Source organism: Carettochelys insculpta, chromosome 2, assembly GCF_033958435.1.
Source record: "Carettochelys insculpta isolate YL-2023 chromosome 2, ASM3395843v1, whole genome shotgun sequence".
In the NCBI taxonomy this organism is placed as follows: Eukaryota; Metazoa; Chordata; order Testudines; family Carettochelyidae; genus Carettochelys; species Carettochelys insculpta.
In genome coordinates this window covers 281208884-281232308 of record NC_134138.1, presented here as the reverse complement: position 1 = coordinate 281232308, position 23425 = coordinate 281208884, and the positions used below count along the sequence as shown (strand labels likewise).

Sequence of the window (23425 nt, the reverse complement as noted above, 5' to 3'; positions counted from 1 at the left end):
AGGCCGAGAGCCGCCACCTCGGTGCCCACGGCCGACAGGCGCCCACGGCCCCCTGACAACACGTTAACTGACAGGCCGAGAGCCGCCAACTCGGTGCCCACGTCCCCCGTAACAACACGTTAACTGACAGGCCGAGAGCCGCCACCTCGGTGCCCACGGCCGACTAGCGCCCACGGCCCCCTGACAACACGTTAACTGACCGGCCGAGAGCTGCCACCTCGGTGCCCACGGCCGACTGGCGCCCACGGGCCCCTGACAACACGTTAACTGACAGGCCGAGAGCTGCCACATCGATGCCCACGGCCGACTGGCGCCCACGGCCCCCTGACAACACATTATCTGACAGGCCGAGAGCCGCCACCTCGGTGCCCACGTCCCCCATGACTACATGTTAACTGACAGGCCGAGAGCCGCCACCTCGGTGCCCACGTCTGACTGGCGCCCAAGGCCCCCGTGACAACACGTTAACTGACAGGCCGAGAGCCGCCACCTCGGTGCCCACATCCGACTGGCGCCCATGGCCCCCTGACTACACATTAACTGACAGGCCGAGAGCCGCCACCTCGGTGCCCACGGCCCCCTGACAACATGTTTACTGACATGCCGAGAGCCGCCACCTCGGTGCCCACGGCCGACTGGCGCCCACGACCCCCTGACAACACCTTAACTGACAGGCCGAGAGCCGCCACCTCAGTGCCCACGTCCGACTGGTGTCCACGGCCCCCTGACAACACGTTTACTGACAGGCCGAGAGCCACCACCTCGGTGCCCACGTCCCCCATGACTACATGTTAACTGACAGGCCGAGAGCCGCCACCTCGGTGCCCACGTCTGACTGGCGCCCAAGGCCCCCGTGACAACACGTTAACTGACAGGCCGAGAGCCGCCACCTCGGTGCCCACGATCGACTGGCGCCCACGGCCCCCTGACAACACGTTATCTGACAGGCCGAGAGCCACCACCTCGGTGCCCACAGCCAACTGGCGCCCACGGCCCCTTGACAACACGTTAACTGACAGGCCGAGAGCCGCCACCTCGGTGCCCACGTCCGACTGGCGCCCATGGCCCCCTGACTACACATTAACTGACAGGCCGAGAGCCGCCACCTCGGTGCCCACGGCCCCCTGACAACATGTTAACTGACAGGCCGAGAGCCGCCACCTCGGTGCCCACGTCCGACTGGCGCCCACGGCCCCCTGACAACACGTTTACTGACATGCCGAGAGCCGCCACCTCGGTGCCCACGGCCGACTGGCGCCCACGACCCCCTGACAACACCTTAACTGACAGGCCGAGAGCCGCCACCTCAGTGCCCACGTCCGACTGGCGTCCACGGCCCCCTGACAACACGTTTACTGACATGCCGAGAGCCGCCACCTCGGTGCCCACGTCCCCCATAACTACAAGTTAACTGACAAGCCGAGAGCCGCCACCTCGGTGCCCACATCCGTCTGGCGCCCACGGCCCCCATGACTACAAGTTAACTGACAGGCCGAGAGCCGCCACTTCGGTGCCGACGGCCGACTGGCGCCCACGGCCCCCCTCACAACACGTTAACTGACAGGCCGAGAGCCACCACCTCGGTGCCCATGGCTGACTAGCGCCCATGGCCCCCTGACAACACGTTAACTGACAGGCCGAGAGCCGCCACCTCGGTGCCCACGTCCGACTGGCGCCCACGGCCCCCTGACAACACGTTTACTGACATGCCGAGAGCCGCCACCTCGGTGCCCACGGCCGACTGGCGCCCACGACCCCCTGACAACACCTTAACTGACAGGCCGAGAGCCGCCACCTCAGTGCCCACGTCCGACTGGCGTCCACGGCCCCCTGACAACACGTTTACTGACATGCCGAGAGCCACCACCTCGGTGCCCACGTCCCCCATAACTACAAGTTAACTGACAAGCCGAGAGCCGCCACCTCGGTGCCCACATCCGTCTGGCGCCCACGGCCCCCATGACTACAAGTTAACTGACAGGCCGAGAGCCGCCACTTCGGTGCCGACGGCCGACTGGCGCCCACGGCCCCCCTCACAACACGTTAACTGACAGGCCGAGAGCCACCACCTCGGTGCCCATGGCTGACTAGCGCCCATGGCCCCCTGACAACACGTTAACTGACAGGCCGAGAGCCGCCACCTCGGTGCCCACGTCCGACTGGCGCCCAAGGCCCCCTAACAACACGTTAACTGACAGGCCAAGAGCCGCCACCTCGGTGCCCACGGCCCCCGTGACAACACGTTAACTGACAGGACAAGAGCCGCCATGTTGGTGCCCATGTCCGACTGGCGCCCACGGCCCCCATGACAACACGTTAACTGACAGGCCGAGAGCCGCCATCTCAGTGCCCACGTCCCCCATAACTACAAGTTAACTGACAAGCCAAGAGCCGCCACCTCGGTGCCCACGGCCGACTAGCGCCCACGGCCCCCTGACAAAACGTTAACTGACCGGCCGAGAGCCGCCACCTCGGTGCCCACGGCCGACTGGCGCCCACGGGCCCCTGACAACACGTTAACTGACAGGCCGAGAGCTGCCACATCGATGCCCACGGCCGACTGGCGCCCACGGCCCCCTGACAACACGTTATCTGACAGGCCGAGAGCCGCCACCTCGGTGCCCACGTCCCCCATGACTACATGTTAACTGACAGGCCGAGAGCCGCCACCTCGGTGCCCACGGCCGACTGGGGCCACGGCCCCCTGACAACACGTTAACTGACAGGCCGAGAGCCGCCACCTCTGTGCCCACGTCCCCCATGACTACATGTTAACTGACAGGCCGAGAGCCGCCACCTCAGTGTCCACGTCTGACTGGCGCCCAAGGCCCCCGTGACAACACGTTAACTGACAGGCCGAGAGCCGCTACTTCGGTGCCCACGTCCGACTGGCGCCCACGGCCCCCTGACAACACGTTAACTGACAGGCCGAGAGCTGCCACCTCGGTGCCCACGTCCGACTGGCGCCCATGGCCCCCTGACTACACAGTAACTGACAGGCCGAGAGCCGCCACCTCGGTGCCCACGGCCCCCTGACAACATGTTAACTGACAGGCCGAGAGCCGCCACCTCAGTGCCCATGGCCCCCTGACAACACGTTAACTGACAGGCCGAGAGCCGCCACCTCAGTGCCCACGGCCCCCTGACAACACGTTAACTGACAGGCCGAGAGCCGCCACCTCGGTGCCCACGTCCGACTGGCGCCCACAGCCCCTTGACAACACGTTAACTGACAGGCCGAGAGCCGCCACCTCGGTGCCCACGTCCGACTGGCACCCATGGCCCCCTGACTACACATTAACTGACAGGCCGAGAGCCGCTACCTCGGTGCCCACGGCCCCCTGACAACACGTTAACTGACAGGCCGAAAGCCGCCACCTTGGTGCCCATGTCCGACTGGCGCCCACGGCCCCCTGACTACACGTTAACTGACAGGCCGAGAGCCACCACCTCGGTGCCCACGTCCGACTGGCGCCCACGGCCCCCTGACAACACGTTAACTGACAGGCCGAGAGCCGCCACCTCGGTGCCCACGCCCGACTGGCGCCCACGGCCCCCGTGACAACACGTTAACTGACAGGACGAGAGCCGCCATGTTGGTGCCCACGTCCGACTGGCGCCCACGGCCCCCATGACAACACGTTATCTGACTGGGCCAAGAGCTGTCATGTCGGTGCCCACATCCTGCAGGTGCCATGAGCTCTCGTGACAACACGTTAATTGACAGGCTGAGAGCTGCCATGTCGGAGTCCACATCCGACTGGCGCCACAGCCCGTGACAACACATTAACTGACAGGCCGAGAGCCGCCATGTCAGTGCCCACGTCCGACTGGTGCCCACGGCCCACGTTAAAGGCCTGAGCCGAGATCTGCCGCGTCAGTGCCCACATCTGGCTGGTGCCCACGTTAAAGGCCTGAGCCGAGATCTACCGCGTCAGTGCCCGCATCCGGCTGGTGTCCCCAGCTCCCGTGAGAATATGTAATCTGACTGCTCCAGCCACGGCTGCTCCCCCTGCAGCGAGGGCTGACCCATCCCAGCCACTGCTGCAGTCCCAGATGCTGCTCCAGCTCTCAGCAGCACACCTGGGTGGGGGTGGCGCAGCCTGGCTGCTGCTCCTGGATGAGGGCGGACACTTGGAGATGCCAGGAAGGTCCCTGAAGATCTGCGCACCAGGACACAACAGGCTCTGTGGCCGTGCAGTCACGCGGCAGAGGCCACGAATCTCAGCCTGGGCCCATCCCATCCAGCCCCCGGCATGCCGGGAACTTTCACCCAGGGACTCTGTCTGAGCTAGAGTGTCAGAGCCTGGTCTGGATTGGTGCCTCTGAGTGACAGAGAGCCCAGCCCGTGCCAGGCCAGGGGGGCCGCTGGGGTAAAGTCTGCTTTCCTGCAGCTGGAACTTTGCTGACTCAATGTCCAGCCACTGACTCCTGTCCTGCCTTTGGGAGCTCAGCTGTCCTCCGACCCAGGCACCCTGGGCCATGGCCAAGTCACCTCTGGACCTTGCTCTGCTCAGCTAAGCAGGGGCATTTTTCCAGACTTCAAAGCCCTGAAATTCTGTGCCAGCAGAAATCCAGCCCTGGGCACACTGAGGTGCCCATCAGACTGAACAAGTCCAGGGAGACCCAGAGCCAGCCAGAGGATAAGCAGCCTCCTTGGGGGCCCCTGGCCCCAACACTGAAAAACTGCATGGCAAAGGCTCACACGATGGGCCTCAGAGGACCAAGGGACCCACCCAAGGTCACACTAGCTGTGTCTACACGTGCACGCTACTTCGAAGTAGCGGCACTAACTTCGAAATAGCGCCCGTCGCGGCTACACGCGTCGGGTGCTATTTCGAAGTTAACTTCGACGTTAGGCAGTGAGACGTCGAAGTCGCTAACCTCATGAGGGGATCGGAATAGCGCCCTACTTCGACGTTCAACATCGAAGTAGGGACCGTGTAGACGATCCGCGTCCCGCAACGTCGAAATTGTGGGGTCCTGCATGGCAGCCATCAGCTGGGGGGTTGAGAGACGCTGCCTCTCCAGCCTGTGCGGGGCTCTATGGTCACCGTGCGCAGCAGCCCTTAGCCCAGGGCTTCTGGCTGCTGCTGCTGCAGCGGGGGATTCATGCTGCATGCACAGGGTCTGCAACTCGTTGTCGGCTCTGTGGATCTTGTACTGTTTAGTGCAAGTGTGTCTGGGAGGGGCCCTTTAAGGGAGCAGCTGGCTGTTGAGTCCGCCGTGTGACCCTGTCTGCAGCTGTGCCTGGCACCCTTATTTCGATGTGTGCTACTGTGGCGTGTAGACGTTCCCTCGCTGCGCCTATTTCGATGTGGTGCTGCGCAACGTCGATGTTGAACATCGACGTTGCCAGCCCTGGAGGACGTGTAGACGCTATTCATCGAAATAGCCTATTTCGATGTTGCCACATCGAAATAGGCTACTTCGATGTAGGCTTCACATGTAGACGTAGCCACTGAGAGTCTGTGGCAGAGCCCAGACAGAGCCTGGGTTCCCGACTCCCAGCTCAGGTCCAAACCTGAGGGCCAGGTGGGAGGGAGACATGTGGTCATGGCAAGGGGCTCTAGGTACCTCGGCTGCTGCCACACCCGGAGCCGCACACACTAGTGCCTTGCAGTGTGAGGCTGCACGTGGGGTGGGGGGGAGACACCAGTAATCAGGCCTGCTGCGGGAAGGGGTGCAAAGAGGGACGCTGCCTCCGGCCCAGCACTCCAGCCATTGATGTGGGAACGGCGGTGGCAGACAGAGCTCCCTTCGAATCACCAGGGAATGCTGGGTCGCTGTGCTGTGGGGGGGCGGGGCTGACCGGCAAGCCACGCCCCTTCCACCGTTAGCCCTGCCCCTTCCCGGAGCAGGCAGCTGGGGTCCCCCCGTGCAGCAGCTGCTGTGGGTAATGCAGAGAGGAGGGCAGAGGAGCTGGAGCAGCCCTGTATCGGCTCCTGGGCCCCAGGGCTGACTGGCCACAAGCACTGGTCCATCCCGCCTGCCATCACTCAGCACCTGGGAGTGCAGAGCAGGCACCTCCCGCCACACCTGCGCTACCTGCGCCAGACGACGCAGCAGGCCCTGGGCGAGAGTCCTGCCCTGGGTTCTGCTGGAGAGGACAGGCAGGGTGGTCCCTGGGGCTTTGACACCCAAGGACCCAACCCCAGCCCAACAGCCTTTCCCTGTGGGAAAGTGGGAGTCCTCCGAGTGCTCCCTGGGCACACGGCATGCCTCAGTTTCCTTTGGGGGTGGCACAAGTCAGGTGGTGGCACAAGGCTACGTTAGTTTTGCAGAGACCTGGCAGGGGAGGAGCGACTGCTGTCTGGCAGCCTGGCCACAGTCGAGGGCCAGAGAGAAGGGCTGGTATGACCCCCACAAGGAAGGGGAGAGAGGCTGTGCCATCCATAGAGACACTGGTGGTTGCAGTTTCCCCACTCGTCCTGCTCCGCTGGGTTACGAAGGCGGGCGAGAGAAGTCTGGATTCTGAGTTTGCCTCATATTCCTGGTGTGTTGCACAAGCCCTCAGTGTGGGACCCAGGTGCGCCCCGAGCCACAGGCGTGACTGCCCACAGGCTGCTTGGGGGCAGGGACTGAGCAATGTCCTGGCAACTGATGGCCAGAGCCGCGCCCAGCAAGGACCAGCCAGCGGCAGCCCCTTGGAGGCCAGAGGAGGGGGAGGTCGGGTGGCTGGTTTGCCCCAAACGGCCCAAAGGACAGAGCTCGGGGGACAGGATGTGAGGGGCAGGGGGAATCCGTTCAGTCTCCTGGCTGGGGAGCTACCACGTGCCCCTCTGCGCTGGGTGCCGGACGACGAGGAACCCGCGGGGGCAGAGTCGGGGCAGGGCCCTTTGGGGCCGTCAGGGGCGCTCCCTGTGGGCGAGCTGGGGGCTGGCTGACTGCTGCTAGGTCAGACCCAGAAGACGCTGAAGGGGGCTCACCCTGGTGTGGGTGCCCTGGGGGCCACACTGTGTCCAAGCCCTGCCAGGATGAGCCTGTGCCCCCCAGCACCATCCAAGGGAGCCGCACATGGCATCCATGCCCCTGCCCCTCAGGCAGGGAGTCTGAGCCCCCAGCCACCCGCCCTGCCAAGCACTCACCACTTTGAGCTCAGGCACCGACCGGCTCAGCGTCCACTCCTGGCTGTTCACAAACGAATCTGCAAAACAGAGAAAAGGCACAATCAGCCCTGCTGGAGGTGGGGAGCCCTCAGCCCCCCAACACCCCACTCTGCTGGCAGGGGTCATGCTGCACACCCAGCAGAGGAGAGGAGCCCTCAGCCCCCCAACACCCCACTCTGCTGGCAGGGGTCACGCTGCAGGCCCGGCAGAGGAGAGGAGCCCTCAGCCCCCCAACACCCCACTCTGCTGGCAGGGGTCACGCTGCACACCCGGCAGAGGAGAGGAGCCCTCAGCCCCCGCAACACCCCACTCTGCTGGCAGGGGTCATGCTGCACGCCCGGCAGAGGAGGGGAGCCCTCAGCCCCCGCAACAGCCCACTCTGCTGGCAGGGGTCACGCTGCACGCCCGGCAGAGGAGGGGGGCCCTCAGCCCCCCAACACCCCACTCTGCTGGCAGGGGCCACGCTGCATGCCCGGCAGAGGAGAGGAGCCCTCAGCCCCCGCAACACCCCACTCTGCTGGCAGGGGCCACACTGCAGGCCCGGCAGAGGAGGGGAGCCCTCAGCTCCCTGACACCCCACTCTGCTGGCAGGTGTCACGCTGCACGCCCGGCAGAGGAGGGGAGCCCTCAGCCCCCCAACACCCCACTCTGCTGGCAGGGGTCACGCTGCATGCCCGGCAGAGGAGGGGAGCCCTCAGCCCCCGCAACACCCCACTCTGCTGGCAGGTGTCACGCTGCACGCCCGGCAGAGGAGGGGAGCCCTCAGCCCCCCGACACCCCACTCTGCTGGCAGGGGCCACACTGCACGCCCGGCAGAGGAGGGGGGCCCTCAGCCCCCCAACACCCCACTCTGCTGGCACAGGTCACGCTGCACACCCGGCAGAGGAGGGGAGCCCTCAGCCCCCCAACACCCCACTCTGCTGGCAGGGGCCACGCTGCAGGCCCGGCAGAGGAGGGGAGCCCTCAGCCCCCGCAACACCCCACTCTGCTGGCAGGGGCCACGTTGCATGCCCGGCAGAGGAGGGGGGCCCTCAGCCCCCCAACACCCCACTCTGCTGGCAGGGGCCACGCTGCACGCCCGGCAGAGGAGGGGGGCCTTCAGCCCCCCAACACCCCACTCTGCTGGCACAGGTCACGCTGCACACCCGACAGAGGAGGGGAGCCCTCAGCCCCCCGACACCCCACTCTGCTGGCCGGGGCTACTCCATGCACACAGGGCCGTGCAGCTCCCCTGGTGGAGGGAGGAAGCCCTCAGCCCCCCACCCTCTGCTGGCAGGGGCCGCCCTCTGCACACAGGGGCCACACGGCCCCCGCCCTGCTCTGGGGGCTGCAGCTGAGCTCAGAGCACCAGTGGGGGTCGCTAGCTGAGGGCGAGCAGCACAGGGCTGGGACAGCCTCCATAGACCCCCGGTGCACATTGGGAGCTGCCCAGCACGCCAGACTAGAGCAGTGCTGGGGCACTCCTAGGGCACTGGGATGATGCAGTACCTGCTTCCTGGTGCCCAGGGTAAAGGAGGCCGGGGTGAGCACTGAGGGGTGAGGGGGACAGACACTGCCATGGGACAAGGCCCCAAATATTAGGGCTGTCCCTACAAACCCAGGAGAGCCGGTCTCGTGGGGGGAAGTCAGGGATGGAGTCAGGCATGAGGGGTACGGGATGGTTCACACGGCGGGGGAAGGGCAGGGGGAGCCAGGAGAAGGGGCAGGTGGGGGTAGTGGTGGGGACGCTACAGTAGGGGAGGCGAGCAGGGGAGTGGGGCAGGGGAAGGGCTGGGGACACACTGGAGGTGTGGCGCAGGGGGTGCAGGGGAAGGGCTGGGGACACAATGTGGGGGCAGGGGGGCAGGGGAAGGGCAGGACACACTGTGGGGGTGTGGGGCAGGGGGGCAGGGGAAGGGCAGGGGACACACTGTGGGGGTGTGGGGGCAGGGGGCACACTGTGGGGGTGGGGGGCAGGGGGTGCAGGGGAGGGGCATGGGGCACACTGTGGGGGTGGGGGGCAGGGGGTGCAGGGGAGGGGCATGGGGCACACTGTGGGGGTGGGGGGCAGGGGTGCAGGGGAAGGGCATGGGGCACACTGTGGGGGTGGGGGGCAGGGGGTGCAGGGGAAGGGCATGGGGCACACTGTGGGGGTGTGGGGCGGGGGAAGGGCAGGGGACACATTGTGGGGGTGGGGGGCAGGGGGTGCAGGGGGGGGGCAGGGGGCACACTGTGGGGGTGTGGGGCAGGGGGTGCAGGGGAGGGGCAGGGGGCACACTGTGGGGGTGTGGGGCAGGGGGGCAGGGGAGGGGCAGGGGGCACACTGTGGGGGTGTGGGGCGGGGGTGCAGGGGACACACTGTGGGGATGTGGGGCAGGGGGGCAGGGGAAGGGCATGGGGCACACTGTGGGGGTGTGGGGCAGGGGGTGCAGGGGAGGGGCAGGGGGCACACTGTGGGGGTGTGGGGCAGGGGGGCAGGGGAAGGGCAGGGGACACACTGTGGGGGTGTGGGGGCAGGGGGCACACTGTGGGGGTGTGGGGCGGGGGGGCAGGGGGCACACTGTGGGGGTGGGGGGCAGGGGGGCAGGGGAAGGGCATGGGGCACACTGTGGGGGTGTGGGGCAGGGGGTGCAGGGGAGGGGCAGGGGGCACACTGTGGGGGTGTGGGGCAGGGGGTGCAGGGGAGGGGCAGGGGACACTGTGGGGGTGCAGGGGAGGGGCAGGGGACACACTGTGGGGGTGTGGGGCGGGGGGGCAGGGGACACACTGTGGGGGTGTGGGGCTGGGGGTGCAGGGGAAGGGCATGGGGCACACTGTGGGGCTGGGGGTGCAGGGGAGGGGCAGGGGGCACACTGTGGGGGTGTGGGGCAGGGGGTGCAGGGGAGGGGCAGGGGACACACTGTGGGGGTGCAGGGGAGGGGCAGGGGACACACTGTGGGGGTGTGGGGCGGGGGGGCAGGGGACACACTGTGGGGGTGTGGGGCGGGGGGGCAGGGGAAGGGCATGGGGCACACTGTGGGGCTGGGGGTGCAGGGGAGGGGCAGGGGGGCACACTGTGGGGGTGGGCGGTGGGGGGCAGGGGAAGGGCAGGGGACACACTGTGGGGGTGTGGGGCAGGGGGTGCGGGGGAGGGGCAGGGGGCACACTGTGGGGGTGTGGGGCGGGGGTGCAGGGGGCACACTGTGGGGGTGTGGGGCGGGGGCGCAGGGGACACACTGTGGGGGCGTGGGGGCAGGGGGGCAGGGGAAGAGGCAGGGAGAACAGGGAGAACTCAGCAGAGAGCAGCCGGGCTATGGGGCGACACTGGTTCGATACTAGGAAAAACTCTTCCCCAGGCGGGAGGTGAGGCACTGGGGTGCGTTGCCTGCAGAGGTGGTGGAATCTCCATCCCTGGGGGTGTTTAAGTCCCGGCTGGACAAGGTCCTGGCTGGGATGACTCAGTGGGGTTGGTCCTGCCTGAAGCAGGGGGCTGGACTCGGTGACCTCCTGAGGTCCCTACCTGCCCTGGGAGTCTGGGCGCTGCACGCACAGAACAGATTGGTCAGCACAGCGGCCAGGAGCCGTCGGCACCGTCCGGCCTGGGGAGAGGGGCCGGGGGTCCCTGAGCAGGGCCCTGGTGCGTCACTCCACGCCTGCAGCTCCTCTCCTGCCTCAGGTTCACCCCGCGCCCCGCTCACGGCCGTGCCCCCAAACCACTTGTGCAGGTGCAGCTCCCGCGGCCGGTGGCCTCAGCAGATGCTTGGCCCCTCAGTCCCCCCACACCCAGCACGCCTGGCCCAGGCCGAGCCCAGCAAATCACACAGCAGCGAGAGAGGGTGTCCAGCCCAGCCCCGGTCCCCCAAGCAGCGTGGCAGGCCCACCCTCAGGGGCCTGTTCTGGGAACAACCCCGGCGACCCTGCAGGCTGGTCTCCAGCAAGCACCACGGAGAGCCAGGCCTTGCCTGCCGCCTTCGCAAAGGGGCTCAGTGTCACTCACCACGTCCTACAGATGGGGCAAATGAGTCACGGTGCGGTAAAGTCCTGCCTGCCAGGGCTGAGCTGGGGAGAGGCCCTAGGTGCCCTGTGTCCTCAGCCAGTCTTTGTCCTCTGCCTTCCTGCTGAGCGGCCCACGGCCAGCAGATATGACCCTTACTAATCTCCAGTACACTTCACCCCGTTTCCACGTCCTCAGTGCTCTGAGTCAGGCAGTCCCTCCCGTGTGGTATTCCGACCCTCCTCTGTCTGGACAACGCCTCCCACTCGGTGACATCCGCCCTGCGGCCTCTTGGGCAGCGAAGTCCCTCGTGCAAGTATTACACGAGAGCGGTCCCTAGACCGGTCCTTGAGGAGCTACACTCGTTACCTCGCTGCAGCACAACAGCTCAGTTCTCATCTCCTAACCGGGGGGGGGGGGTGTTTTACACTGGGCCCCACATTCCATCCCTGCAATCAGCAGGGCCCCCCAACCTGTCTGAGGTCACCCAAGCCCACAGACATTTCAGCTCTGGTCACGCGCAAAAAGCCCCTTCGGCACATGCAAGAAAGTAAGTCTGTACAGTGTAAAAACGTCATTAATTGGTATGTAAGTGTGCACACACCGGCGCAAAATCAGCAACGGCCACGTGCAACATTTCAATGAGATGGACGAGCCCGAGACCTGGGAGCTGATCGTGCTGTGCCCCATTATGAAATTTCACACATGCCCCACGGGGGTCTGCCCCCCACTCTGCTCACCCCTATCCTAACCCACCTTACAACGCCTGCGCCCAGCCACCAGCCTCTAGCTGAATCACAGACTCGTAGGCTCCTAGGGCGGGAGGGGACCTCAGGAGGTCATTGAGTCCAGCCCCCTCCCAAAACAGGACCAAACCCCACCAAGTCATCCCAGCCAGAACCTCGTCAAGCCGAGACTTACAAACCTTCAGGGATGGAGAATCCACCACCTCTCTAGGCAACACATCCCAGTGCTTCACCACCTGCCTGGGGAAGGAGTTTTTCCTAATATCTAACCTGCATCTCTCCCTCTTCAACTTCTGACCATTGCTCCTTGTTCTGCCACCTGACACCACTGAGAGCAGCCTCTCTCCAGCCTCTTTAGAGCTCCCCTGCAGGAAGCTGAAGGCTGCTATTAAATCACCCCTCGGTCTTCTCTTCTGTAAACTGAACAAGCCCAAATCCCTCAGCCTCTCCTCATAGGTCTTGTGCTCCAGACCCTTCATCATTTTCGTTGCCCTTCGCTGAACCCTCTCCAATGTGTCCACATCCTTTTTATACCGGGGGGGCCCAGAACTGGACACAATATTCCAGACAGACTAACAGAAAAGTTTAGAGCATGAGCTTTCGTGAGTTAACTCACTTCTTCAGATGCTGGTCCAGCATCTGATGAAGTGAGTCTGTGCTCACGAAAGCTCATGCTCTAAACTTTTCTGTTAGTCTATAAGGTGCCACAGGACCCTTCGTTGCTGCTACAGATCCAGACTAACACGGCTACCCCTCCGATACTTGACAATATTCCAGATGTGGCCTCACCAGAGCCGAGTAGAGGGGAATAGGAACTTCTCTAAATCTGTTGGAAATGCTCCTCCTAATGCACCCTAATATGCCATTAGCCTTCTTGGCTACCAGGGCGCACTGTTTACTCATACCCAGCCACTATAACCCCAGGTCCTTTTCTGCTGCACTGCTACTGAGCCAGTCGGCCCCCAGCCTGGGACTCTGTGTGGGATTCTTGAGAGTCCTGTGCAGCTTTTCAGAAGTCAGTATGTGGCTCCTTGCACAGCACCAACTCAGGCAGTGGTGCTACAGGCGCCAACTTCCCAGTGTGCCGTGAGGTGCTCACGGCTCCACCCCCGGCTCTGCCCCAGGTCCTGCTCCCCCTCCATCCCACCCTGCCCCCTCCCCCACACCAACCACTCCCTCCTTCTTCCTGGGATGCTGGAGGTTTGACAACAGCGCGTGTGGCTGGTCTTTGGGATGGGGTCCGCCTGGCGGTGAGGCTAGGACTGGCGGTGAAGGGTGAGCCTGGCGGTGAGGCTAGGACTGGCGGTGAAGGGTGTGCCTGGCGGTGAGGCTAGGACTGGCAGTGGGGCTGGGACTGGCAGTGAAGGGTGAGCCTGGCGGTGAGGCTAGGACTGGCAGTGAGGCTAGGACTGGTGGTGAAGGGTGCGCCTGGTGGCGAGGAGTGCGCCTGGCGGTTAGGCAAGGACCGGTGGTGAAGGGTGCGCCTGGCAGTGAGGCTAGAACTGGCGGTGAGGGGTGCACCTGGCAGTGAGGCTAAGACTGGCGGTGAGGGGTGCACCTGGCAGTGAGGCTAGGACTCCCACGATATTCTGTTATTTTGATACGGTTCCCACAATATTCTTGTCGGCAAGTTAAAGGAATGTGGATTGGATAAATGGACGGTAAGATGGATAGAAAGCTGGCTAGAAGGTCGGGCCCAGCGGGTAGTGATCAACGGCTCGATGTCGGGATGGTGGTCGGTTTCTAGTGGAGTGCCCCAAGGTTCAGTTCTGGGTCCTGTTCTGTTCAACATATTTATCAATGACCTGGATGAGGGGTTGGATTACACCCTCAGCAAGCTTGCAGATGACACTAAGCTAGGGGAGAGGTAGATACGCTGGAGGGTAGGGACAGGGTCCTGAGTGACTTAGACAAATTGGAAGACTGGGCTGCAAGAAATCTGATGAGGTTCAATAAGGACAAGTGCAGAGTCCCGCACTTGGGCTGGAAGAATCCCAAGCATTGTTACAGGCTGGGGTCCGACTGGCTCGGTAGTAGTTTTGCAGAAAAGGACCTGGGAGTTGTAGTGGACGAGAAGCTGGACATGAGTCAACAGTGTGCCGTTGTAGCCAAGAAAGCTAATAGCATATTAGGTTGCATCAAGAGGAGTGCTGCCAGTAGATCCAGAGAAGTGATTATTTCTCTCTATGCAGTTTTGGTGAGGCTGCATCTGGAGTACTGTGTCCAGTTCTGGGCCCCCAGTTATAAGAAGCATGTGGATACACTGGAGAGGGTCCAGCGGAGGGCGACTAAAATTATTAGGGGGCTGGAGCATATGACCTATAAAGAAAGGTTGAGGGAATTGGGACTCTTTAGTCTGCAGAAGAGAAGACTGAGGGGGGACTTGATAACAGCCTTCAACTTACTGAAGGGAGGCTGCAAAGAGGCTGTTCGCAGTGGTCACGGATGGCAAAACATGGACCAATCGTCTCAAGTTGTGGTTGGGAAGGTCCAGGTTGAACATTAGGAAAAGCTTTTTCACTGGGAGGGTGGTGAAGAATTGGAATGGTCGACCCAGGGAAGTAGTGGAGTCTCCATCCCTGGAGGTGTTTAAGTCACGCCTTGACAAAGCCCTGGCTGGGCTGATCTGATGGGTTTGGTCCTGCGTAGAGCAGGGGGCTGGACTCGATGGCTTTTTTAGGTCTCTTCCAGCTCTATTGTTCTATGATTCTATGACTGGCGCATCTGAGGGATCTGCTCCCCTGACTTCCCATCAGCCAGCGTGACAGCACAGCAGTGTGTGCCAGCCACACCAAACCAGTCACACAGAGGAGGACCCCCTCTCCAGGCTGTGGCAGCCCCGTCTCCAGGCACCCATCCTGAACCAGAGCCTCTCAGCAGCATCCCACCAGAGCAGGCCTGCTCACAGCACCCCACCGCTGTCCCCAGCATGGTAATGCTAGAGGCCCTGCCAGCCTTCGCTTACTGAGACTCTCAGTGACCACGCACAGGTGAGGCTCCCCACCTGTCCCAGCATGCCGTTACACCAGGCTCCGTCAGGAACGACGTGCAGCAGAGAAAACCCTGGGCCTGATGGAACCGAAAGGATGAAGGCCACAGCCAGACGCTGGCAGATGAACAAGAGGCATGAGGACCAGAAATCAGCACACCAAGGCTCTGCTGCAAATGGGCCTAACTAAGGCACCGAACACCACGGGCCAGAAGAGTCCCCCACCTGCCCCTTCTCAGGCCACAGCCAAAGAGACTGGCAGAGGGGTGGGGGATTGGCCACTGAGGCAGACTTCACGCCCATGACGGCCTCCCTGCTCTGCTGGGACCCAGACCTTCTTTGCCCTCATCCAGAGAGCTCGCTGGCCACCCCACAACAGTCATCGAGAGCTGCCCAGTCCTACCCCTACTGCCCCGTCCCTGGCTGTTACGTGATGCGATTTTTAAGTTGAATGTGGAAGCCATTTCTACCACCATTAAACACAGTGGCACCAAATCTTGTGCCAGGTGGCCCAAGTGAGGTGTCCACTGAAAGCTGGTGGTGCCCGGCATCAGAGAAGTTACTCACCGTAGTAACGGTGGTTCTTCAAGATGTGTCCCCGTGGGTGCTCCACAACAGGTGTCAGGCTCGCCCCGGCGCCGCAGATCGGAAATCTTCCAGCCGTTTCTCCTGGATCACACGTGTGCTGGCGTGCGCTGCCCCCCTGAGCGCCCCCGGCCACGTGCGCGATCCGGTCCCCACCAGTTCCTTGACCAACCGCCTCGGATGCTCCTGAAAAACACCAAACAGAGATCCAAAGCGGGGAGGATGGGCGGGTGGTGGAGCACCCACGGGGACACATCTTGAAGAACCATCGTTACTACGGTGAGTAACTTCTCTTTCTTCTACGAGTGTCCCCGTGGGTGCTCCACAATAGGTGACTACCCAGCAGTAACCCAAGTAAGGAGGTGGGTAATCGGTTCATGTGCAGCTTGCCCCCGAGAGGACCGCTGTCGACAGACGGGTATTCTCTTCGAATACCCGATGTAGGGCATAATGCTTGGCGAAGATGTCGTAGGATGACCAGGTCGCCGCTCTACAAATGTCCTTTAACACGATGCCCTTGAAGAAGGCTGTTGACGCCGCCACCGCCCTGGTGGAGTGAGCCCTGGGCAGGGCCAGCAAAGGAGTCTTTTGAAGCTCGTAGCACATTTTTATACAGGACACAATGTGCTTCGAGATTCTCTGTGAAGAGAGACCTTCTCCTTTTGACCCGGGAGCGAGAGAGACTAGAAGCCTGTCCGTTTTCCGGAAGGACTTAGTTCTGTCTATGTAGAAGGCCAACACCCTCCTCACGTCCAGGAGACGCAGACGTGCCTCCTTGCTGGAGCTGTGAGGCTTCGGGTAAAACGAGGGTAAATCTATGGGTTCGTTAAGGTGGAACTCTGAAGAAACTTTCGGAACAAAGGCTGGGTGCAGCCGTAAAGTTGCTGCCTCCTTTAAGAATACTGTGCAGGGCGGCGTTGCCATAACTGCTGCGAGCTCACTCACCCTGCGAGCTGACGTAATTGCAAGGAGGAAGGTTGTTTTTATCGTAAGGAGACATAGGGGAACTGTGGCTAAGGGTTCAAACAGTGCGCCCGTTAGCGCGCTGAGCACCAGGTCCAAGTTCCACGATGGTGGAAGCGGTTTCCGAGGGGGGTACAGGTTTACCAGCCCCTTCAGGAACCTGGTAACAACAGGATGGGCAAATACCGTGGGCCCCTCCTCTGTATGCCGAAAGGCTGATATAGCGGCGAGGTGGACTTTTAGCGAGGATAGGGAAAGCCCGCCCCTCTTGAGGTCCAATAAGTATTCTAGTATTACAGGTATAGGAACGTCAAGGGGAGCTAACTGCTTGGCGGAACACCAGGCAGTGAATCGAGTCCATTTCTGCTTGTAGGTCCTCCTGGTGGAGGTCCTTCGGCTCCTCTCCAGGACTTGTTGTACTCCCTCCGTACATGTGCTTTCTAGGGAGCTGAGCCATGGATTAGCCATGCTTGTAGGCGCAGACCTTGAGGGTGTGGGTGCACTATGGACGCCTGGGCCTGTGTGAGCAGGTCCGGCGCCACCGGAAGGGGGAGCAGTGGGCGGTCCGACATGTGCAGAAGCAAGGGGAACCATTGCTGTCGATCCCACGTTGGGACTACTAGAATCATGCGGGCTCTCTCCCTTCTGGCTTTCTGCAAGACCTTGTAGATAAGCGCTGTGGGGGGAAACGCGTAAAGTAGGGGGCCCTTCCATGAAATCGCGAATGCGTCCCCCAGGGACCCCCGCCCCAATCCTGCCCTGGAGCAGTACTGGGGGCACTTCTTGTTGTGCTGAGTGGCAAATAGGTCGATCTGGGGAAACCCCCATGTGTGAAAGATCGGTCGTAGCAGATCGGAGTGGATCTGCCATTCATGCGTGAGTGTGAAGCGCCTGCTCAGCTGGTCTGCCTTCGCATTGTGAGCGCCCAGCAAATACGAGGCTTTCAACGTTATATTGTTGGCGATGCACCAGTTCCACAATCGGACTGCTTCCGCACATAGGGCATGGGACCGAGCTCCTCCTTGCCGATTTATATAAAACATGGTGGAGGTATTGTCTGTACTGATCCCGACTACTTGCCTTGTATATGGTCTCGAAAGTGTTTGCAGGCGTTGAACACTGCTCTGAGCTCCAGTATATTTATGTGCATTGACTGTTCCGCAGGGGACCATAGTCCTTGCGTCACCTTGTCACCAATGTGTGCTCCCCATCCTATGTGGGAAGCGTCGGTAGTAAGAAAAATAGAGATTTGTGGTTGGTGAAAGGGCACCCCTGTTAGCAGGTTCTTGGGGTTTACCCACACTGCAGGGATCTGTGCACCTCTGTCGTGGGTGATACCACCCTGCAGACAGTGTGGGATGCCAGTTTGTAGACGCTCGCTAGCCAATGTTGTAGGCTGCGCATGTGCAATCTGGCATTTTGCACCACAAACGTCACCGCCGCCATGTGGCCTAGCAGCTGCAAGCACGTTAAGACCGGCACCGTGGGGCTGTATGTAATGACTTGCACCAGCGAACTGATGGCGCGAAAGCGGGCGTCGGGTAGATAGACCCTTGCTGTAATAGAGTTTATGCATGCCCCTATAAACTCTATGTCTTGTGTGGGGTCGGTCTTTGACTTCGCGAGGTTGATGACTAGGCCCAGCGAAGAAAACGTGTCTGCTGTTACGCATATCATGCGTAAGACCTCTGCCTTTGAGGCCCCTTTCAATAGGCAGTCGTCCAGGTATGGGAATATAAATACCCCCTGTCTGTGCAGGTAGGCTGACACCACTGCCAGGGTTTTGGTAAAGACTCTGGGGGCCGAGGAGAGGACGAACAGCAGAACCTTGTACTGGAAATGCTCCTTGCTGACCATAAAACGGAGGAAGCGCCTGTGTGCCGGGTGGATCATCATATGAAAGTAAGCATCTTGTAAGTCGAGGGCTGCAAACCAATCTCCATCGTCCAGTGCCGTGAGTATGGAGGCGACTGTGATCATCCGAAAACGTTGTTTGTGCAAGTACCGGTTGAGGCCCCGAAGATCTAAGATGGGCCTCCAGCCTCCTGTTTTCTTCCCTGTGAGGAAGTAGCGTGAATAAAAGCCTTTCCCCTGGAATTGCTCCGGCACTCTTTCCACCGCCCCTATGAACATAAGATGGTCCATCTCCTGTTTGAGTCTCACCTCGTGGGAAGCGTCCCTGAGGTGGGGCTTGGGAGGAGGTTTCGGCGGTGGGAGAGACTGGAAGGGGTCACATAACCCGTGGCTATGATCTCCAGTACCCATTTGTCTGCGGTGATCTTTTGCCATTTGGAGTGAAACGGTCGGAGGCGATGATGGAACATGAGCTGGGAATGGCATTGCGCGATGGTAGTGATAGTGCAGCCCTCGACATGCCCGTCAAACTTGTTGCCTTTGGGCCTGCCCCGAGGATGCATGGCTTTGTTGGGAACGTCGCCTGGGAGTTCGGTACTGTTGCTGCTGTTGATGTCGCCCTTGGTCGTAGCCCCGTTGGTACTGAGCACGCTGTGGTTGGTACGGGTATCGTCTTTGCTGAGGGTAATACTTTTTCTTCTTACATGGAGGGGTATAAATACCCAGAGTTCTAAGTGTAGCTCTGGAGTCCTTACTGGAGTGGAGGACCGAGTCGGTTGAGTCTGCAAACAACTTCTGCGTGTCAAAGGGAAGATCCACAATCTTCGCCTGCAGATCCCTCGGGATACCCGATGTCTGGAGCCAGGATTCTCTACGCATGACCACTGCTGTAGCCGTTGAGCGTGCCGCCGTGTCCGCCACGTCCAGGGCGATCTGGACTCCCGTCCTCGAAGCTGCATAGCCCTCTTGCACAATTGCCTTTAGCACTGGCTTCTTATCTTCCGGAAGCGAATCCATGAGAGAAGTAGGCCTAGAGTAATTATCAAAATTATGGTTCGCTAGATGTGCTGCATAGTTTGCCATTCTCAATAGCAGGGTGGAGCAGGAATATACCTTCCTGCCGAACAGCTCTAGCTTCTTAGCATCTTTGTCCAATCCCCCCCATTTGTACTGAGAAGCCTTTGACCTCTGCTGGGACGATTCCACCACCAATGAGTTTGGTTGTGGGTGACTAAAAAGGAACTCCATGCCCTTCGCCGGGACGAAGTACTTCTTATCCGCTCTCTTGTTCATAGGCGGAGCGGAGGCCGGGGTCTGCCATATGGTAGTGGCTGACTCCATAATGGCTTCATCCAGCGGGATAGCGATTTTGGATGAAGCCGGGGGTCTCAAATTTTTCAGGAGTTTGTGATGTTTCTCCTGCACCTCTGCCGTTTGAATGTCTTGCGTGAAAGCCACCCTTTTAAACAGCTCCTGAAACTGTTTGAGGTCGTCCGGGGGAGCAACGTCCCCGGGGGCCGTGGCCTCGTCAGGGGAGAAACAAGGAGGAACCACTAGGGTAAACCTCCCTCGAACTCTCAGGCTCCTGTGGCCGATGGTACACCTGCTCGCTGGAGGATTGTGAATGAAAGTCTCAGGGTTCTAAAATTAACTCCCCTTGAGATAGCTGTGTTTCCGTCCCCGGCCGGGAGTGTCCACGGGGGTATTGGACGGCCGGGGGGGACCTGCCCCTAGGTGTAGGCCCGGGGTGTCTGTGTCCAGCATGATAAGGACGACCATGGCAGCACAGGCCCGGGTCCAGGGATGGAGACCTGGACCACTCTCGGGGTGTGTACCCCCGATGTCTGGGAGAGCGAGACCTCCGCGATGACACAGATAGCGGTGACACTGGTTTGTGATAGTACTCCAAGGGATCCAATCCCAGAAAGGGCGAAGGTGACCCAAGCCATGGTGACATATGTTGGAGGAACGGAGAAGGAGGCTCTGGATAGGCTGGTGGAGACCCAGATCTTCTGGGTGGCGTGTACAGCATAAGGGGAGGGCTTGTTGGTAGGAGCATTGCAGCCCTGTCTGGAGAAGGGCTGCGGTGCTGGGTTTTTGCTCTTGCCTTTCCTCTCCCCTGCGGGGCTGGTACCGCCCCCTCCCGTGCCGGGGATCTTGGCCCCGCTGTCGGTGCCGTGCTCGGCCCGCTCAGCTGCGGTGCCGCGCGGATAACATCCTCCAGTGCCTGCAGGCTCCGTGCCTGTTGGCCCTGCACCGTTGGCGCCGCAGGGGTCAGTCCCGCCTGTGGCGGTGCCACCAGTTCCGGCGATTGCCTGGCCGCCGCTCTAGGTGCCGCGCGTGCCAGCTGTTTGGAAATCGGAGGCGCAGCCTCTGCCACGTGCGCTGCTGCGCTGCCGCTTGTTTGAGTATGCGGCTGGGGGCTGTGTGCTCCGCCCGTCCCGCTCGCTGAGACCACCGGCAGGGATCGGGCTGGGGAGAGCTTCCTCCATTTCTGCACCGAGGGGGTGAGGGAAGCCGCCTTCCTTTTGTGGAGCCCAGAGGGCCCTTCTGGTTGAGGCCTCTCTGGCAAGTCGGGCTGGAGAGCCTTATCGAACAGGAGCATTTTCAGCCACATTTCTCTGTCTTTCCTGGCCCTGGCTGTGAGCTTAGCACAGTGGGAACACTTCTGGGTAACGTGTGATTCCCCCAGGCACCGAATGCATTCGCTATGCCCATCGGAGGCCGGCATAGGTTCGCGGCAGGACTCACACTTTTTAAAGCCTGAAGAGGACATCGCGGTGAGTTTTTTTGTTGTTAATAGGGCACTTAGCACTTAATTAGTGCCTGTTTACCCATCACGGACACCAGCCTGCAGCGGCGGGAGGCCTACTGGCCTTCACGTCCATGCGTCTTCTCCGCTCCTCTCTCTCTTTTTATTATATATTTTTTTTTTTTTTTTTACTCTCTTGCTTTCTCTCTTTTTTTAAGAAAGAAAAAAACAACGATTTACACGTAAAACTCTAGCTAATCTGACTCTGGCCGTAGCCTGAGCGGATTCCATCTGCAGCCGATGGCGGTTGAGAAGGAACTGGCGGGGACCGGATCGCGCACGTGGCCGGGGACGCGCAAGGGAGCGGCGCGCACCGGCGCATGCGCGATCCAGGAGAAACTGCTGGAAGAATTCCGATCTGCGGCGCCGGGCGAGCCCAACACCTATTGTGGAGCACCCACGGGGACACTCGTAGAAGAATGTCTGTTACTTGTGTGGCGGTGCCACTTTTGCAGGTAAAGTTACAGATTTTGGCTCTGTAGCTGGCTTAGAAAGGCTCAGAGCTGAGGGTACTTAATGGGAAGCGTCGCTGGTGGCCTCTCCAGCCAGCGTGTTGGACCAAGACAAAGGACCAGACTCCCAGATATCAAATACACACCTCAGGAATGTGGGACTGTCACCTGGACTGCAGCCAATGGCAGAGTGCCACAGCAGCCCACCTGAGCCAGGTGACCCTGACTCTCCAGAGCCTGACGGGAAGGAGAAAGGACTATTTCCCTTGTGATGGAGTTGGGGGAGTGCATGTGAGACTCAGGCTGGATGTGTGCGACAGGCAGAGCCGCTCCCAGCAGCTAAGGATGACCCCCTGGGGCTGTACCCCAGGCTGGCAGGTAACACCTCTGCCCTGAACACAGAGCAGGGAGGAACCGAGCTGGGTTTGAATCGGAGGAGGCAGTTAGAAGCTGGGGGAGAGGGAGCTGGAAGGCAGCCAGCCTGGCGAGGGGGAAAGCTACACCCCAGAGGGGCTCCCCTCGGGCTCCTCTCCCCAGGACGGGTTGGAACGACTGTCTCTGCCGGCTGTACTGACACCTCTGTGCTGAGCTGGGCCTCTGTCGCCTCATAAACCTCCTGTTCTACCTGCTGGGTGAGAGTCACTCCTGCCTGCGACGGGGGGCAGCGCTTGGGGACCCCTAAACCCCATCACATCCCTCCACTTGGAAAAACTATAAGAGGGGCCCAGGGAGGGTCCATCTGGGTCTTGACTCTTCTTTCATCCCTCATGAATTAAGCCTGTCTGGCCTGAGGGCCTCTCCCTCAAAACAATGCTTGCAAAGACCTTCAAGAATCAGCATAGAACATCACTGGCCTGCATCAATAGCTGTAACTGATGTATGTAAAATATCATTTTAACCGTTTCTCACCCCTATTCTTTCTTTAACTCTGCCATGAAGCCTCTGGGGGTTCCATGCCAGTCCCAAGCCTGAATAAAGGAGAAGTATGGTCAGATGAGTGTTGATGCGCTGACTGTGAAACAATACAAATGAAATCTGACGCCCGTACGACTAAACGATAAAAGAGGCTGGCTTGGACATCGCTTGGATAAACAAGTGATCGGGGTTGGGTCAATCAGTTGGCTACCGAAAGAAAATAACAACTAAGACGTATGCTATCCACTGGACCGTGGAACGTCCGAACACTGTGGGTGACTGGACAACGAGAGCTGCTTCAGAAGGAGATGGAGAGATACCAATGTGACTGGTGGAGATGTGTTGGACGGCATCGGGAGAGACATGCGCTTCCAAAGTCATTTTGTCTGGGAACGAAATGGAGCATGAGGCGGGAGTCAGATTCCTTCTTAGAAAAAGAGCTAGAGGAGCATTATTAGGATACAAACTGGTAAGTGCAAGAATGATGGTACCGAGATTTGAAGCAAAACTGTTCAACATCTCAGTCATTCAGGTGTATGCACCCGCGTCGGGCAGTACAGAGGAAGAGACTGAGTTATTCTGTAGAGACTTGACAAAGACGCTGGAGGAGCTACGGAAGAGAGATGTGTTGATCATCGGAGGAAATTGGAATGCGAAGGTTGGAACAGATAACGAAGGTTTGCAGAGAGTCATGGGAAGGTTTGGATATGGAGAAAGAAACGAACGAGGCGAGGAACTACTAGAGTTTGCTATGAAGCACCACACAGTGATCTGCAACACGAGATTCCAACAAAAGGACTGTAGGACGTGGACGTGGCGAATGAATGACGGGAAGTCCAAGAACATGATAGATATGATTTTGATAAGAAGATGGGTAACATCAGTACAGCACTGCCAAACTTTCCAAGGAGCGGATATAGACTCAGACCACAATCTAGTGATCACAAACATCAAGATAAAACTCAAGAGACACTGTGAGACAGTTTAAGAGGAGAAGAGAAGAGGCAAGGTGTGATGGGGTTCTGGGGTCTCCCAAGCTCTGCACCCT

General features: G+C 60.5%; 1 protein-coding gene across 2 annotated transcripts in view; it reads right to left on the bottom strand.

The window, feature by feature from the left end:
• AGAP3 (ArfGAP with GTPase domain, ankyrin repeat and PH domain 3) overlaps positions 1-23425 on the bottom strand; it is a 300607-nt gene that overhangs the window by 181259 nt on the left and 95923 nt on the right. For both annotated transcript variants that reach the window (XM_074985396.1, XM_074985397.1), the window contains exon 2: positions 7089-7147. In XM_074985396.1, the coding sequence (XP_074841497.1) occupies positions 7089-7147 (59 nt within the window). The remainder of the gene's footprint in view (positions 1-7088; positions 7148-23425) is intronic.